Here is a 19,388-nt window from a genome sequence, read left to right as displayed (position 1 = left end):
TGCTCCTACACCTCCCGGCAGCCCCCAAGACGGTTGTGAAGAAGTTCCAAGTCCAAGGGCAACGCTGTTAAGCAGTGAGTTGCCACAGTACTGCACAGTGCTGAGCAAACAGGCTATATGCAAAAGCTGAGTACATGAGGGGAAATCAAGATTGTGGCTTCTCACACTGTGGGCAGGACAGGGATAAAAACAGCATCTGATTCATGTTATGGGGTTTTTGAACAAGTGTCTCACGAGCAGAAACCAGCAAAAGTTCCCAAATATACAGCAGAAATATCCCTGTGATATTTTAAATAAACCTAAACAAGCACCAAACACGTGCCCTTTAATAAATGCTGAGAAGCTCCCGTAGTCCGGAGCTGCACAAACCCCTATGTATCCCCTTCAACTGCCGGTACAGAAAGCATTCATTAAGAAATCATGCGCAATGAACATTATCCCTTCAAACACAGCATCTTAGCCTATACTGGGATACCACCTACAAGCAGGCTCCCACGACTTGCAGTAAGCCTAGCAGTAGAACTGCAAGTTCCTTAACACACGCAGCTTCCTAGGCCACCAATTTTCTGCCCACGTCCTCTTCACATGTATTAGTAAATACCTTGTGAGTGCAACTAGGAGGATGGGATGCTCCAAACTTCTTAAATAGCTATGGCATTTTTTCACGTGGAAAGACAGACACTCAGAACAAAGCAATGAACCCACGCATCCTTTTTATAGTTTCCAAGCACAATATAAGAATCGAGTTCCTCCAAAGACAGAGTAAATAGGTCAGGATCTTGTGTTTTTTTTTTTTTTAAAGTACAGAAGTTCTTACCAAACGCATAAGAAGCTGCTGAGAAGTCAGTAAAATTAAAAAAAAAAATTAGGAAAAAAAAAAACCCACACAGCACCGATTTTGAACTTTGGGAAGTGAAAACTGAGCTTGATACAGAAAGTACTCAGCAACGGTGAAGTGCCAGTTATGCCGCTTTGGCTGCTATGACAGGCTTGACCCAAATCTGGTAGTTTTTGTACAGGCAGTTACAGAGAACATTAACTCTGTTGAAGAGTTATTAACAAACCAACCCGCAACAAGACCAGGGTCCCCATGTTCTGTTTACCGATAAGGAAAGGGGTTATTTTTTAAGCTTGCCCACAACAGCAGTCGAGATAAAGACTAAACATGTCAGCAGCCGAGCGCCCATACCAGGAAGGACAACTAGACTGCATTCAGTCCACGCACTAGTGTTAAATCCCCTCTGTTCCCTCCTGGTGATTTGCCGTGATTGAAAAAAAGTTCTGAGGAAAGAAGAAAAAACAGCCGACAGATTTAAAATAAGGCCTACAAAAGTCTGACAAGATAGTTAGCACTGAAAAACAAACGCAAAAATCGGGCTGAGGATCAAGCGAACCGAATCAAACCCAACCAAACCGCAAACAAAAATGCCAAGCAACAAGGGCGGCTTTCTCCCGATGCCCCTTTTTTACTCAACATCCTTCTTATATCTAAGCCCTAATATTCAAAGCACCCCAAAACTCTTTCTTTTTCCTCCAGAATGGAACGACAAGACCGCTCCTCCGTGCCTCACTGCCATGCCCAAGCCGCAGCGCCGGGAGTTTCAGCAGCACTTCTCACATCCACGCAAAGGCACTTTCAAGTTCAACTAGAAGTGAAATTCCCCAGCGACCATCAGTATAACGTAACTGATGGTTTCCCTGGCAGTTATGCCTCGTTATGCCCTACGTAGGAAAAAGTGCTCTCTGTATTCTAGAGAGGGATGAAATGCTGACACGTGCTCTTTAGAAGGTTAATTATAAGATTATTTGTCTGATTTTAACTTTCAGCCTGCTGCTCTAACCACTTGCTGTTCTTTTTTGGGCCAAAGCATCCCACAACACAAAGGAAAGTTGGAAGAGCTTACTGAAAAATACTGAATACGCATGACAAATTGCATTCACGTCATTTTTTTTTTTCTTTAAGGCTAGCACATTCCCCTTCACTGTACGGACAAACACTACTTCTATCATGAAACGGAAACCTATAGTCATGCTATTATATTTATTTAAATTGCATTATCTCTTATTTGTTGCCTTAGGAATGACAAATAATACATTTAATAAGAAATAATTAAAGTGGTCAAGAAAGAAAATTAAGTAGATGCGGTTAATATGATCGGAGGTATGTAATGAATTTTTTCAGATTAGATTTGCAAATCAGGTGTATCATGAAGCGTTGACGAAGAAAATGGATGAGGAAAGAGAGTTTCAGTGCCATAGTCAAAGACTTTGCAATCCAAAAATCAAGGAAGCAACCAGACAGCCTGCAGCCTAGAATGCCAGGAACAATCTATTCAGAACTTACAAAGTAGCTTAAGAAAAAACATTTTTTAAAACCCACCACCTAAAAATCCCATCTTTAAATATATATGGGGAGAGAGAGAGACACACAAAGAGCCTTGCATAAGGAAGGAAAAATAAGTCCATTCATTTCACCCTGCAACTTCTGTCTGGGAAGGCTATTTTCAAACAGGAAGGGTGAAGAATGGATACTCAAACCGCTTAACACACACACACACATTCTCCCGTGCACGTACTGCTGCACCAACGTGTGCCCGCCCGCAAATCCCGGCTATTCTTCCGGAGCAGGAGAACGCAAAGGAGAACACAGAGTGCTTTGGTACTGCTGCTGCCTCGGGGAGCCTCCGCTCCCCGCTGTCGCCTACAGCTGTACTTTGCTGACGCTACTGACCTTGGTGCTATCTGTTCCCTGCAGATAATAGTTAATTTTATCTATTTCCTCGGACCACACCAAGCACATCGACTCAATCCCCGTATTGTTATCCCACACCCACCTTCTTTGTTCTCTCAGTTAATGCATCCTTATGCAGCATCCAACTGCCCAGAACTGCTTTACCTCACATTACAGCACCAACGGCTTGTGCTTTCAGTATAAATTGTGACTATCGACTGCAGTAATTTTTCGTGTAAAACTGTTACAAGATTTTTTTTTTTTTTTTTTTTTTTTTTTAAGGCCATTGTTATTACTCTTGTTTTAACACGTTACTGCTCATTTGGCAGCATCTGGGTCACAACTGACATGACCATTTTTCCCACACCAGCGACATTTTGACCTAAGGCTTGCACTGCGCCAAAAGAAACAGCAGTCACACATCTGCTAACTGGGAGGAGATAAAAAGGTAGAAAAAGTAGTACAGAGGACTCGGGAATTCCAAGCCCACTCTCCATTACACGCACGGGACAAGTAAATAGCAAAAGTACATCACATACATTAATGGTGTAACCCCACCCTAAGTTTTATTCCTGTCTCCACGTGATTACCATCAAGCATTCCTTGATGTTGGAAACGTGCGGAGTTAAATGAAATGCTTCTCCACAACCAGCCTCTTTCCAGAGGGAAATACATAACTGCTATGGGAAATTTCTCATTTTATTTTGGCACTTGATAGATTGCACCAAGAAAAGAAAAAACAAAACCCTACTGATTTTTTTTTCCCCAACTTTCACTTCCCATCTCAGTTGACACCTAAGAGGTTTCTCTGCAACACTTTCGATTCATTATCTGTGAGGGAAATAAACCTGCCCCACGTTTCACAGGTCTGACTTCATATAGACTGAACAAGCTTAAAAAAGCACAGGAAACAACTCTTGATAGTAATTTCTTAATTACAGCATTGAATATGTTTACAAAAGTTTAAAATTTAAAATATAAACCAAAACAGTAGCCCTGCCCTAGCCTTACAGGGCCCTCGCTCCCCCTCCTTCTCCGAATTGCTTCAAATCAGCTGGAGGGCTGGCACCTTGTACCGATTGTCCTGAGGGGCTTTTTAAAACTTAATGTTCCCTCCCCTTTGGTTCAGGGTCAAGGTCCGTCTTCTCTCAGTCCTTTCCCTTTCTTCCCGGCTCGTGATGGGATTCAGCGTAAATACAGTAAGCAGGACGTCTCCTCCGTCCCGGGGGAGATGACCATCTTTATCATGTTTACTTTTCACTACGTGCTGTCTGGATTACGTGACCTAACTGCTATTCGAAAGATTTATGACCATTAACACACTCTAATTCATTTATCTGGCATATTACTGACTTCACATTTGTTCTATTAAATCCGGTCTCCAGCTCCTTCGAACTTTTCACCTGTTTAGGGGTTTCTGCCACCGTACATATTTGAAGGGGTACTTTTCTAACAAGAGAGTGATCTCATGCACTTTCTGTGAACACGTGAAAGGTCCCTGCTACTCTCCGTACGGCGTTTACGGCACATTTGTTTCTTTATGGGAAAGGTGCCATCCACGGAGTCATTTCACCTCTCCCAAGAGTTTGCTTTTCCTATCGCACACTACTAGAGAAAACCTAAACCAAAGTAACATGGTTTCTTCCTAGGTTGCTTCGTTCTCTGCAGACCAATGTGGCCTCTTACCAGGACCGCGGTTCCCCCACAACGGAATGGCTCTGTAGCTCTCCCGCCAAAAATAAGGCGATTCGCCCTTCCTTCCCCGTGCAAACTTAAGTGCCGAGGCGGCTGCCAACTTGCAAGACAAAACTATAACTAATAGGGTCGTGCTGCTTCCTTAAGCCGTGTTGAAGTGTGCAAAAAAACACGGCAAGAACAGAAAATGGAGGGAAAGGTAGAATCTGAAGGATGATTCAATAAACAGTGCAATAGATTAATGGGCAAGAGGTATTTGAGCCTTGAGAAAAGCATTCGATTTTTCTGAAGAGCTGTACAAGTGCTACTCAGAGCATTTTAACAAGCATGCGTCTGAAACAAAAACTTTTAAATTATTGGTCAAAAAGGAAGAAAAAAAAATCTGATCTTAGCTACCAAAAATTATACTACAGAAAAGATAATTTCATCTTTGCATGTAATAAACATACCACTCTAATTCCCAATTTTAGTGCAAATAGAACAGGATTTTAAAATAAATAAGGGATACTGTAATTCTTGACAGTTGCAAGTAAATTCTGATCATGCAGTTATCACGTGTATTCCTTCTGTTCTCAATTACAAGCCAATCCCATGAGGATTAAAATTTCCATTGCTCTAATGTCAAGCTCCTCATACAGACGGCTGATGATTCAAAGTAGAAATTTAATATGCAGTAAAACCATGCAAGGCCATTTTGCATTTCATAACTTCTCCCAAAAGTTGAGATCAGTCTTCAATCCCATATACACATGCACTCTTGAACATGCAACAGAAATACAATCAAGATGTTTTTCACACCTCAGTCCCTAAAGATGCCTCAATGCTCATTATACATATTGCAAACGAACAAGAGCTTAATAGCTACTAGTGTCACGTTTCATGTTTGATGCCTGCATAGCACAGTAAAGTTCTCATTACCTAATTAAGAACCACTGTTTGTTTAAAAAAAAAAAACATTGCATCTTCTAAGCCAAGCAGACTTACAGCAGATTACAGATAAACAGCAAAATCAGCTTATTTTCATACACACAGAATTGTTCCAAACAGTCAAAAAGAAAATTAATTGCTTTTATTGTTAAATTGAGCATCCATGTTACATGCTATATTGAATACATATAGTTGCAAGAAACTCAGTAACTGTACTAATGCATCTGCCCTTCTGCTAGATGCTACTCTTGAATTGAATTAAATTTAAGTTTTGCTCAGAGTTACACTCAGAAACTCCACCTCTGTTGCAGGAATGGAATTACTCCACATTTACACTGTTTCATCTCAGATCAGAATCCACTTCCCAAAGAATACTGCCCTTGGCTTAAGAAATAGCAGAATTTGGCTTGGTTTTACTAGAAAACGTGACCACCACAGGAGGATCCTATTGTTTTTAAACATCAATGAGCAAGGCTGTGATTACCACTACGCCCTTCTGCTACGAGCTCCCTCCCCGTCCCTCCAGCTCCTATCATAAAATTGGCCTCAAGTGGGATTATTCCAGAGAAGGCTACGGCAACCAGACTCCCGAGGACAGGGCTGACAGCAGGTCTGGCCTCAGAAATAACAAGCACCAGCTGCAGTTTCTGCCTCTCTGCTTGGGGAGCCCCCGGAGCCCCATCAGAAAGCGCATGCAACCCGCCTCTAGCTCCCCCTAACATCCCAATTCTAAGATCTGGCACCATTAAAACTCTTCTTCTGATGCCCCTCTCGCACTGGAATTAAAACACAGTGTTCGGGTGAGGGATATCAAACCAGAGCACATAAGAATCACTTACTTTAGCCTCCTCCTGTCTGTTTAAACTGTCATTCCTAAGTAATCTGCTTTAAAAAAATCAACAAAAAAGAGAAACAATAAAACTAACCACTATTAACAAACTACTTCCATTGGAAACAAAAAAAAATAATGTACTGTAGCTTTTGTTTAGTGCAGTTCACTTTTCTCAGATATATTACTTTTTTTGCCCTACCTTTGCTATAGCTACAAGGAGAAAAAAAAAACCAGCAAAGCAGAAACTTGCACCATAGCCAAGAAAAGCTTGAAGGTGTAAGGCCTGTAGGACAACTCAGCTGAAAAAGCTGGGAACCCCGGAGAGGAGAAGCTAGGCGCCGCTAGTCTCCCATTTAATTTCACAACTGAGTCGTCATAGGGCGTTAGACGAGAGCAGCCCAGCAGAAGCGTGTGACAGTCAAAATTCTCGAGACTGAAATCTTCTTTCCCCATCGCATTTTAAACCTTCCCCATCCTGTGTGCTGTTCTGTCCTTGACCCTCGGTCTTCTCTTCTCACTGCCTCGCTGCCCAGAACCGCTCTCTTCCTCTTCTCGCTATGACACCGTGGACTGGCCGGCAGTTCTGGGATGCAAGGCTGAGTGCGGACACCTACGAGGCAAGGCTAGGAGCGCAGTTTCTGTTCATCCTCAGCCTGATGGGTGGGCGGCGAGGAGGAGGAAGGCAGGATGGCTGCTTGCGGGCTGGGGGCATAGCAGATCACAGCGTGAAGAGAGGCCAGAGGCAAAAAACTCTCGAGAAGCAGCAAGAGCTGAGGGACAGCAACTGGAGGCTTTAAATCCTTGTTTCAACAAGCTGTTGGATATGGTACTGCAATCTATTTTTTACATGTCTTGATTTGTAAGGAAAAAAATGCAACCTTTTGTTATACCTTTGGCAGAACTCTAGTGCCTTTTTTTTTTTGCTTCTTCTTCATAATCCCTACCTTTCTACATCAGTTTTATGGAAATATTACAAGCCACAGCAGCCTCAGCTCCTAGGTCTCCTGCTTTTCCCCTCAGACAGCACTCGGTGTCTGCAAGCCTGGTCATCCCGTCCCCTCAACCCGTGCGTACGCCGAGGACACAGCAGCAGTGCTGATGCAGTAGCACCAGTTCGAACACTAGGGATAAAGCTGTGTCAGCTTTTCTATTATGAACACTTTATCCTGACCTTATATCTCTGTTAAAAATATGACTCGGGTCCAAACCCGCCCCCCCCCCACCAAAACCACCAGTCTTTCTGCCTCCCAACAAGCAACCTTAATTTATGAATGTATAAACATCTCCATAAAGGTCTTTGTGATACAGTTCTCTTTTTTAATTCACTTTTGATATATGAATTAAATCATATGGCAATGAAATGAGCAAATACTATTTTCTAACCCTTTCTGGTACTTGCAATAGAGAGAGTGTAATTACAGCTTTAAAAACAATTATTTTTCTACTTTTGGGGAAGGGTTACTCTAGTATTAGTGTTTGAATTCTTTACATAGGCAAGTAAGAGTGCCATCTGTACACTGTAAGGACACATATTCAGCCTGTTTCAGAAAGGCAACCCAGAAAAGCTCTATTACAGACACTGCATTCACCCAAGCCTACCTTCCCCAGGAGTTTCTCAGAGCAAGAAAGCAAACAGAGAGAAAAGAGACACATACAAAAATATGGATTTTTGAAGAACTGACTCTCAGTGTGACTGAAAGGCTATACTATGAGAAGAGCCCTAGATTGCTTGGAAGGTCATTTACTAACTACAGCATGGCAAGTCAAAAGAGTATTTGCTATTTATGAGAGAAAGACAGAGAGAGTATATAAAAATCAATCCACCTACACTAGAAAGTACTGTTGAAAAAAACCAAAACACTGAAACGCAAAAACATACGAGTAAGACTGAGCAAGGTCTGAATAAGCCTGTGCCACATACAAGAACATGGGAATTGGAAGACAGCTGAATTACGGCACCCTGGGCTCACCCTGTACTCACTACTCTGGTTCTGCTTTCCTGAGCCTGCAGCACCTCTCTGAAACCCTGGGACATGCTTCAGAGGGAGCGTTCGTCTCTGCTTTAGAAACCTCTGTCTAGTATCCCACTGTGTGACTAAGTATTTGGCAAGCAAATCCAAACCCAAGGGCTGCTACCACTGAAAGCAGCTGTCAAATGGAAATTAAATTATCACTTGGGAATTAACTTTAAAGCTCAAATCCTCACCACAATTTAAGTTGCCTCACCCAGCAAGACAACACTATAGTAAGACATCACTGACTTGACAAGCCAGCATCAAACGGGTCAAGCGAGACTACTTGGTGGAATCACACTTCAGTTACCGGAAAAGGGTCAGCCGTGAAAAGATGGAGCCCCCTCGCTGTAAGACCGACAGATGCTCGGCATCCAGCAACTCAGAACCTGGCAATGTTGGTGACCACTGGAGCACTGGCTACTCTGCAAAATTCCTGCAGAAATTCATCCTATCTCCTTCTTCCTCACTTTTTTAATTGGTAGAGCAATGCGTGGATGTCCTTTTGTGGTTTTAGTGCTCGCACAGCTTTCAATCCTCATTTTCCGTGGTAAATGTGTTAAACTGTTTTCACCATCCACATAGATCACAAATCCTTTTTCAAGAAGAAAGCAAAATGTGTTACAGCTCCACTTTCCAGGCTTCAAAGCCATCATAAACAACAGCACGCTCAACAAAAGCGAGCTGGAAGACTTGTGATGGTTTTCTCATCTGACAATAGGCATAACTGCGTAATCACTTGGGGCTTTCCAAAACCTACCCGCTGACCGTACGCAGACACACGTCTGTGTTTTGCCAGTATGCTCCATTTGTAAGAGCTGACAGCTGACTAATAGAGTTATAAGCCCTGTTTTAAGAGTAAAATCATGATTAAATGTATCACTGAGCATACATCAAGGTTATCTTCCTTCCTGAGACATACCAACCTGATCTTTCCAGATACATCTTAAAAAATAGTAACAATTAAGCACAAATCTGCCTCTCTTAAAGGGGTGGATTACAAAAGACGCAACAAATTCTGAGGGCAATCTGGAACACCATTTGGCTTTCTAATATGTCAAACGGTGTCCAGGTTCTCCAGGCAGGACAAGAGCATCTCATCCCGGAGACACCCCCTCCCAGCTCGTGCAGCGGCTGTGACAATGCGACGGCTGCAGGGATCCCGAGGCAGGGAACCGGACCGTACCTTCGTGGGTAGGCTCTGGGTCGGGTGTCAGCGAGATGTCGTCCAGCTCGCGCAAGCAGAGCCATTCTCCATCCATCGACACTCGGAATTTGCAAAGATAGATGGTCTCCATGGCAGCCTGAGTGATCTTGTCTGTGGTGGGGGTTGGCATGTCGCTTTGAGGCGTCAGAGCAGACATGATGACTCAGCTGGTACAACAACAACGGGGGGGGGGAAAATAAGAACTAAAAAGAAAAGCTTCTGAAGAAGAAAATAAGAAATACCTTGCTTTTAAAGGACAGATATGCTCAGGATCGCACAGACTGCTCTGGCCTTTTCATATATAAAGCAAGGTATAAACGCTGCTCCTTCACGCTTGTCTCTTCCTCCCTCCAACTGCCGTCGTCTTCAGCTAAGCTAGAGGCTACTGATCCTAAGCAACCACAGAAAACCCGGCTTCTGCATCAAAGACAGGAGGTAAGAAAAGGAAAAAAAAAAAGGTGAAAAAAAGAAAAAAGGCAGAAAAAGGAAAAAAAATGGCTTCCTCTGATGATTACCCAAGCAAAAACAAAGGAAGACTGTAGAGACAGATATCCAGGTTTGCTGAAATCAAACTGCTGGTCCCTTTCTTCCCAGATAAGCCAGGACAGCGAGTGCCGATAGGATTGGTTGTGCGCAGTAAGCAGGGTGTTGACCAAAATGGCTGACTAATGAACTGAACTGAAAATTCAGGCTCATGTGATCAGCTGCTCTGAGCGTAGGGCAAGCAATTCCCAGGATGCTTCCTAGACGCTGCTGATGCAGGGACGGCAATTAGGCTCTCATCACCCACAGCACCTTCTCATCAGGCTACGCTAGTCAATTTGCGAGCGAGCATAACGCACCACGCAGATTTCTCATCCGTCGCCCCCAAACTACAAAGGAGCACAGACTAGCAGCGCGAGGAATACAAAGACACATTTGTATTCCTTTCACGTGCCTGAATGTCACTACACGAATTAAATAAGTACCTTTGTTTTCACAGTAGGTGTGCAAGTTGTACTTTACGTTTTATTCGCTGTGCAACCTTCTCAAAAGGTACCTTTGAGCTAAAATTTCACACATACCAAAAAATGTTAAGATGGATTTATCCTCTCAGGGAAACAATGAGGAAAAAAAAGACCTGGCTCTATGCTCTTCAGTGATGGAGGATTAAGCTCTTTTCGGAGGGCACATGCATACAGAAGAACAATGAGGGACACCACCACAAACACATATAGCTACTTGACTGAATTTTACACTTCAAAAACCTCACCTGAAAATTGGTACTGCTCAGGTGAGGCTGATGAAGAAGCATTACCTCCCAGCAGGCAGAGAAACAGGCTTCCAATCTCTCAAGAATAAGATGACAGCACTGCATTGCCCCATCCCTTCCCCGCCGGCCGAATCTCCTCCGCGTCCCCAACCCATGCAGCCCCACTTCTAGGAGACAAGAGATCCCAGGTCAACAGATACCCTTCTTATTCCTGAGGTCACTATTTAACCAGGGCACAGGACACGGTATCACCACCCGCTTCAGCTACGATACGAGGCAACGATAAATTAGCTTATCTTACTTGATTCCTGTGTGGCTCCAGTGTATTCGCGTAGCATCCACCTGAAATGGATGCCTAGTCTCCCCCAGGTAAATTCGGAGAAGGCTGACCATTCACCAAAAAAGTGTGTTGATAGCAACATATGAATGATTAATGCATGGGACCTTAATTATTCTTCCTATTTTCTCATCCCTAAAGGAATACTCAAAAGGATGTATGTCTATTTCTTAGGGATGTGAAATACAACGACTGATCACTTGATACAGTATTCAGCATGCCAATGCATAGCTTTTTGAAAAAAAAGCATGCATTATGTAAAAACCTCACGAAACTGGAAAAAAGGGTTAAGAGCTGTTATTTCTAACAGGCAAGAGGAAGCAGTTGCTTTCAGTGAAAACTTCCTGCCTGGTGCCTAACATTTTGACTCAGCAACTCTTCCCCCCATTAGATTAAAATAAACAAAGAGCCATGCAGCGTGTTATTACACTGATGCAAAGGAGAATTATTTCACAAACGACAACAGTTACTATTGTTCCTTCTCCCTAAGAAAGAATAGGGTTTATCAACCATGCTGACAGCATTTTAACTCATACGATATTTATACATCCTTTCATCAATGACAACCTCTAGTTTTAACATTCACGTTGCACCACTCTGAACACCAGTGAAAGTCGCTGTATACAAACAGCTACAGGAGAACAGCTGTTCACTCTTGCTAACTTTTTGAAAGGTCTCAACAAACAGCAAGTAATCAAAAAAAAGCCTTTAGAATCAACAAAGTACCATAAGCTATTGTGCAAGCTATTATCCAACACATCTAATTATCAGACAGTTTAATTGTTTTGTTTTGAAACAAGCAGAAAAACAGGCAGCATTAGGTGTAACCTGCAGCTCCCATTTCATAACACGAGTCTTCAACTGAAATCAGCTCTGGCAAGCGACCCACATACCAGGACCACAGTGGCGGTTTGTTAAAAAAATTAAGTAATTGTTCAAGTGGTTTTCTTTTATGCCATTTGCTGCTTCTCAACATGAAGAAATAAAAGAAGCCAGTCTGCCCCTTCCAGCTCAGTTGTATTTTCAGGCTCCTTTATGCAATGTTCCTGCTGCAAATACTCCATAGGGATATTTCAAGTACTTGAAAAATATTTTTCAGCTTTGATTGATTGGAGTTTATTAGTATGGTTTTCCCAAAGCAAAGCTTTAGACACAATATACCACCTAAGAGATTTTGAACAATTGCCACCTTAAAAGACACCGAGCTACCTCACCTCTGTAAAACTGTGCCTTTTACTCCTCTAAGAAACAAAAATTATATGAAGTACGCATATGCTTAGAAACTCTGATGAGTTGTATTTGGTTTTTTTAAAACAACAATGACAAGTTCAGAACTTATTTTTCAAGCTGATTCGTTTTTTCTTGCAGAGTTTGGTTATGGCTATTTGAAAACCTAAGAACTCTTCAACTGTCCAGAGGAGATGGTAATCTCCAGGTTCCAGTGCATGGCTGAATTTACACCTACAGTATAAAAACAGAGAACATGCCTTCTCAATACAGCTTTCAGAGTAAGCTAAGGCAAGTAGCAAAACCGTAACAAAAGCAGGTAATGTCCATGTGTCAGCTACGGTACTATGTGAAAATAAAAACCGTACTCAGAAAAGGAAAACAAAAACCTAAGACAAAACCGAAAAACGCCAAACAGGAGCTATCCTATGACTTACTGACCTGCGAGCCTCTAATTACCACCTGGAAAACTCAAGACAAACCTTCTCCCACCCCCATCCTAGGCCTCAAAGTTATAAAGCAACACAGCATCTTATAAAGAAACAAGAGAAAAGTATCAAATATGTTTGTATTTTGATAAAGCCTTCGATAAAACTACCATGCAACTCAAGGCCAAGTGATGGAGGTCCATCAGGGTTCAATGAGTAGTCAAAGGACAAAAGAAAACCAAGTGCAGGTATAAATGAAGAGGAGGTTATCAACTAAGAACTACTTTCTCAACCAAGTCAGCCAGCCTTGACTGATCTTACAAAACCCTCGTATTAGCCACACTTTGGCAGAAGTGGATAGAGGCTTTGGCTACATTACAAAACAAGGCAGTTTTCTTACAAAAAAGTTCTCAAGATAGAAGAATTAGAAATTGACTGTGTTGGAAATTCAAGACTAACCATCTGAAAGCAAAGCACTCCATCAGCCACTAGTATTTGAAAGCTCAGCTGTACTGGAAAGTATTTTTAGTTTCAAAAGCTGAATAAATTAGAATAATCTAAGCAATAAAGCCCCCAAAATTCCCAAACAACCTTTTGGACTCCAGGGGGCACCTTGGGGTGGAGCTTTACTTCCAGTGCCAGCAAGCCCTGCCTGCGAGCAAGCCGAGTCTCTATCATTAGGAGAAAGCTTTCCCCGATCACTGTGCAGAGATTGCAAAGCAGCCGTACAGCAAAATGGCAAAGTTGGCAGATGAGATTATTGCTTCAGACGACTGCGCTGCTTCTGGTTACGTGAAATCGCAGAAGACCACAGAACCATAAAAAAGCCACCAATACTATACAAATGGGAACCACTGCCGAAGGAAACTGTCCGATGGTAACAGCTCACATGCACCGCCGAACTCTAAAAGAGCTGCTCAGAGTGTCTGAGAGAGACTACGATGCCAGAGGTAACTCCATGCAAAACGGACAAAAATTATGAAGAAACACAAGCCTTTATGTCGCAGTCTAAGACAAGCATGAATCATGAGCAGGTTCTTGCAAGTTCTTCTAAGCCTGTAATCTGTTTGTGGCTGCTGTATCAGATTAGGCAGCTTGACAGTCTGGTCCAGTAAGGCAGCTCCCACGTTTCTAAGTGAAACAATTTTGATCTTCCTATTTTCTGCCCATGCTCTTGCCTGACACATAAAAACTTCTTACTAGCAAACCTATGAACATGACTTTTGCTCCCATGCCCTCTTTTTCTTTCACTTCGGCTTCAACTCCGCGTCAACATGCTGTCCAACTACCCGTCAGTCCTCTCGATAGCTGTACCAGTTCTGACGACGAGAAAATCAGCATCAGGGCTCCGCCCACTTCTAGAGTCGACAGAGCTGCTATTGCACAAAGCACACGGTCACACTCTTCCAATAGCCTCCCTCCAAGCAAACTCTTACCTGGAATGTAATCTAAAAAGATAAAATAGTAACAAAGCACCTACGTCGCAAAGTGTTTCTGGCTCTTCTGCCAGCACAGATATGTACATTACCTCAAATAACAGTGGCACTTTGAACCCTGCACGCTAAAAACATGAGTGGGCAAAAGCAAGTTTAACAACCTGAAAACCAGTGACACAATTTCTTAGTTCCTGGAATAAGCGACAAATTGGTTTTCGTCTACCTACTGTGAAATACAGAGATATTATTTAAGGATTCAAGTAACTCCCATAATTGAAGGTAAAATTAAAAAAGGGGAAGGAAAAGTCTACTCAAAGTACCATGGTATCTGGTAGGCTTTCAGTGGGAGCAAGGAATGGTTTTGGGGGTTTTTTTGTTTGTTTTGAAGTTTTTCTTGTTTTGTTTTAAAGACAGCATTATCAAGTTGCTTTTACTGTATTTAAAAAGTATTCTAAGGTTTTACCGCAGCTCAGCATGTTTAAGTAAGTCTCCTTGTTCCTTCTGTCTGCCTGGAACCATCTGTATCAAAAAGCAGGTGCTGCTGGCATGAAAAGCTTTTGCAGTCTCCTTCCCTTAGCAGCTCTCACCTTCACCTGACGTGCGGAATCATCTCATCTCTCTTACCTCTTAAATAAGAAAACTTGGCTAAGATGGAGAAAGATTAGTTGGAGGGGAAAAAATATGTCCGACAGAAAATCTGTAAAGAAAATAAAGTTGTAATACAGACACGGTCTTATGATTTCATTCTCTGTTACCATGTATTCTTCTTTTACGTTCGCTGCTGGGCTTCAGTCACCAGCACTACAGGGCTTGCACTGCCCTGGTAACGCAAGCATCATGCATCCACCTGGGTGCGAATAACCCTTGGGCTGATTTCTACAGCTGGAAGTAACATTTGCACACAGAATCCGGTCAAGTCACCCCTCTCCAGGAAAACCCTAACACACAGCTACCAAGGCTGCAATTAGTTCACAAGCAGCAAACATACTTTTCCAGATTTTCAAATATAAAATTCAACAGCTGTACAGTACTCTTCAATCCTGTGGCGAGACCTCTCTCAAGAGAATGGTTTAATGATTGCATCGTAACAGAAAAAAAAAAGACGGGCTTCAAATAAACCTCCAAAATATTCTGAAATATTAACTTTTTGGTATATTGGTTACTACCTCCACATAAATGTCAATACAGAGTAATTATTTTCATTACTATTCACGGAAAGGACAGTCTTCAGGCACTGAAGGGAGGAACTCGTGACCCAGCAGATAACACCCTTCACTTAAATCACTGCTTTCAGTTTACACCTACTTAGAGAGGGATTAGTATTCATAGAGTATATCACTTGGGTTTTTTTAGTACACAGAAGATGCAAGAATAGCCTTCTTCACGCTCCTCAGTTTATCTTAACTCTAAAAATAACTCCAGCACAGAAGAATCAAGGGAAGCAGACATGAACAATCACTTCAGGTACTACTGCAGAACAAGGAGAAGCAGATCAAGAATCGTCGATGCTGAGCTGCCATATGTTATGAATTCACGATAGTTGAGAAGAGCCTGTGAAACAGGGCTCCACAGGCCACCGATGGGTCTCCCCAGTAACACCAACCAAAACAGACATGACAATCTTTATAACCCGGACCATGATTAACGCCGCCACACCTCAACGCCGTACAGATAAAACTGCCATCTAGAGGAGAGGCAAGAAGTGATGACACCTGCAAGGCCACGTACTCTACAGGTAGCCAGGACTAAGTTCAGCAGTTGAACACACAACATCCTTTCTGCGCCAGGGTGAAGTTCTACCCACTGCTTTAACGGCAATCCAAAGCAGCCAGTGAACAAGCAAAACTTGGCAGCAGAATCCACTGCTCCTGCTGCTCAATGATGAACAAATGAAAGCCGCTTTTTCAAATATGAGAACTGGGGGGAAAAAAAAAAACAAAACCAAACACAAAACCAAACAAACCAGGGATGATGAAAGAAAGAGAGTCCAAGACACCATGCAAATAGATTATTATTCCTGTTCCCTTCAGACACTGCTATCACTGCATCAGTCACTCAGTAACCGAGCGGGCTTTGACATACGGTATTGCACAGGCAGCTATCACCTCTGAGATTGAAAAGAACACGGGAACTTTAACATACATTTTATAAGGCTTTTTCATAAAGCTTCCATGAACAGCCACTGCAGAGTAAGGCTAACACAAGGGATAAAGCATTGCTCAACCCATGAGTTTTTACACTAACTCCTGGTGAACAAACGTGCTCATCTCAATGCCTCAGTTTTGCCACGTCTACGCAGAAGGCTTCTTACAATCAAGTTGGAACAGTAAAAGCATGATGGCTAAGATGAAATATTTTTCTTAAAGGCTCCTTTTCCATCAGAAATAGCTCAGTCCCTTGCATGCACATCACAGGACTACAGCGGGTAAAGATTTCCTGATTAGGAAAAAAAAAAAAGGTGGTTTTGACAGGAAGCTATTTAAATGACAACTCATTGGGGAGGGAGTTTTGGACTGTGGACAAAAGTTTGCAGTCAGAGACAGCCCTTCAGGTAGCTCAAAACAAAGTTAGGTCATTTAATCTGCTCTTGGCATTACAGAAATTGACTTCTTACCTCACTGGTTACAGCTCTGCTGAGTAATGGCTTAAACACAGTACATTAGCTTCAAAAGGAGGGGGAAGAAATAAAAAAAAAAGAAAAGAAAGATACCCACCCCAAAATAATCAGCTAAAGTGTGAGTGAACACTCACCTAGGATGTAGGCAGGAGGAGACAAAACAAAGGCCAAAAATCTCGGTCACCCACAGCCAGGCCCAAGCCCAAGACAAAACTAGTGGCTATTTTCAAGATGGATGGACAGAAAAGGAAAGATTTCTTCTATATGCACCCACACACGTAGTTTTGTTTGTTTTTAAAGCATTCGCAACAACTACTTCACAGTACTCCAGCTTACCCAAACACACCACAAGAACACTACAAAGGATGTTGTGAAGCAGAAAACTGTTTCCCACCCAACACACCCCACACGAGAGCACACGTAGCAATGCCCTTCAACCTTGTCACGCAGCCAGCACGCAACGCCCTTGCTTTAAGTTTGTTCTCTACGCCAGCACTACGAGGAAGCCTGAGCGGGTGTTTCCCACCCCCTAACTACATCCCAAGTCGAGAACAGGTTGTTAGATTTCAAAGGGCAGCACAAACCCTTCCCAGAGATGGTCCAGAAAGGAGAGAAGTCTCTGTAGCGCTGGTTTTGCTGAGCTGGTGGGTCAGCGTTGCTCACAAACGCATATACAAACCGCCTCCTTCCACAGCACTCGCAGTCCCTTCTCTGGCCAGTTCACACACACGCTGCCATTTCCCTGCTGCCAGGGAGGCAGCCAGGCCACCACGACACCCCTACAGGCCCCCTTCCACGGAAGCCCCGGCGGCTCAGAGGGAGTTCTGGGGAGAGCACCCCATTTCCAGGAGCCCGGGCGTACCGTGGCGGACGCTGCTAACTCATCCCTGCCCAGAGCCACCCACCCAGGGGCTGCCTTCAAAGCCTTAGGGACACCGCTCCATGCACCCTCAGGCGGGAGCCCGGAGCGCAGCAGGGACGCGCAGCGCTCCCCCCCCAGCCTGGCAACGGCGGCCCTCAGCCCTGCCATGACACCTGCCGGCGCCGGCACGGCCCCGGCACACCCGCCCGCCCAGCCCCGGGCAGCGGAGGGAGGCCCCCGAGCCACCGCCCCGCGCTGCCCGCCCCAGGCCCCACCGGGGCGGCTCCCCCCGCCTGGAGGGAGGCTCCCGGCCGCCGCCGCCCGGGGAGGAGCCCCGCAGCTACTCACGGGTGCCGGCGCCGCCGGCTCCGTCCGGCCCCGGGTAGCTCAGCACCAGCACGGGCAGGGCGGCCCCGCCGCGGGGCGCCGGGGGTCTCCACACGCCGGGCGGCGCGGCGGCGGCGGCGCCTCCATGGCCGGGGTAGAGGAGGAAGAAAGGCGGCGAGGCAGGAGGCGCCTCCTCGTCGTCCTCCTCCTCCTCTTCTGCCGCCGCCGCCACCGCCTCCTCCCCGGGCTCGGCCCGCCGCTCCATGGCGGGGGGCAGCTCCGCGCCGGCCCCGTCCCGGGAACTTTCCGCTAGCGGCGGCACAAGCGGCGCCCGCTCCGCCTCCGCCATCGCCGCCCCGGGCCGCCGGGCCCCGCCCCGGCCGGGAAGCAGGGCCGCGGCCGGCCTCCGCCCGCCCTCCGCCCCCGCTGCGGGGGGGCGCGGGTGGTGTCTGGTTCTGCCGCGGCGCCCCGCTTCTCTTCCTAACCCCCCCGCCACAGCGCCCTACCTGCCGCCGCCCCGCGCCCTTCGCCCGGCCCTGCCGGTACAGCAGCGGCGCTCGCCCGGCCCGGCCCGGCCCTGCTCCGCGGGAGTAGCTCTCCCCCGGGGCCGGGCAGGGCTCCCCCGGGCCCGGCTGGGGCAGCAGGCCACCGCGCCCCTGCGCGGGTTGCCTGAAGGATGGATCACGGAAGCCTGACAAAAAACGGATCACCAGACTCGTGTCGGGGCCGGGGCTCCGGGCGATAGGGAGAGGACCTTGCTTCCACCTCTCTTCCGAGAGGTTTGGTTTTTTTCCCAGCCTCATACCCTTAAGACTTTTTTTCAATGCTGCCAATTCGTCTTTCTCCCACTTTAAGAAAAAACACACTGAAGACAAGCCCACCCAGTCTTCCAGCCTCAGCTTCCCCGCCCTGCTACCACCACCACCTGGGCTGCTGGCTGTGGGGCAGCGGTTCAAAGTAAGACACTGTCCCATCACACGGATTTCACGGTCTATTTCTACACCAAGGAAGGAGGCAGCCGCCCCATGCATGTGGAGTCACCTCCTGGGACCAGAGCCCGCAGGGAAAAACACGGATTTTAATCTTAAGAAACCACCTTCAAACAGCAACGCGGAAGTCTGACTCCCACGTGCTTTAACTTACCCATGAAGCGAAGCCATGACACCATCTGCCGCCCCCTCGCTTTCCCGAGGGTGGGATCTCATGGACAGCGGCGTTTTCAGATCCTTTGAAAAGAGGTGACAATACAATGTCCACATATATTCCTTACTATTAAAACTACCAAGTAGGCAATACCAATGGGAATTTCACATAGGAGATTGATTGTCTTTCTGAAGACAGTAATAAAGACTTCTCATTAAGGCAGGGCAATTAATGTGGACTGTAGCATGGTCAACAGGCAGGCAGAAAAAACATAAATCTCCCAGTTTTTAAAGAATATCCCGCATTCAGTGCACTCAAGTTAAGCTGAAACATGTTACTTCTTTCTTTTTACATC

The 19,388-nt window shown here is 45.0% G+C and overlaps 1 protein-coding gene across 5 annotated transcripts in view; it reads right to left on the bottom strand.

Moving 5' to 3' along the window:
* RUFY3 (RUN and FYVE domain containing 3) overlaps nt 1-18,242 on the bottom strand; it is a 57,075-nt gene extending 38,833 nt beyond the window's left edge. For 2 of the 5 annotated variants that reach the window (XM_075150400.1, XM_075150403.1), the window contains exon 1: nt 9,384-10,280. In XM_075150400.1, the coding sequence (XP_075006501.1) occupies nt 9,384-9,561 (178 nt within the window). In that variant the 5' untranslated portion in view covers nt 9,562-10,280. Of the gene's footprint in view, nt 1-9,383; nt 10,281-17,911 lie in introns of those variants that run through there. The other 3 variants (XM_075150401.1, XM_075150402.1, XM_075150399.1) reach the window with 3 other exon arrangements.
* Between the last annotated feature and the right edge of the window lie 1,146 nt (nt 18,243-19,388).

This window comes from Calonectris borealis, chromosome 4, assembly GCF_964195595.1.
Source record: "Calonectris borealis chromosome 4, bCalBor7.hap1.2, whole genome shotgun sequence".
NCBI classification, from domain to species: domain Eukaryota; kingdom Metazoa; phylum Chordata; class Aves; order Procellariiformes; family Procellariidae; genus Calonectris; species Calonectris borealis.
The sequence above is the reverse complement of the archived record's forward strand: the minus strand, read 5'-3'. Positions and strand labels throughout refer to the sequence as shown.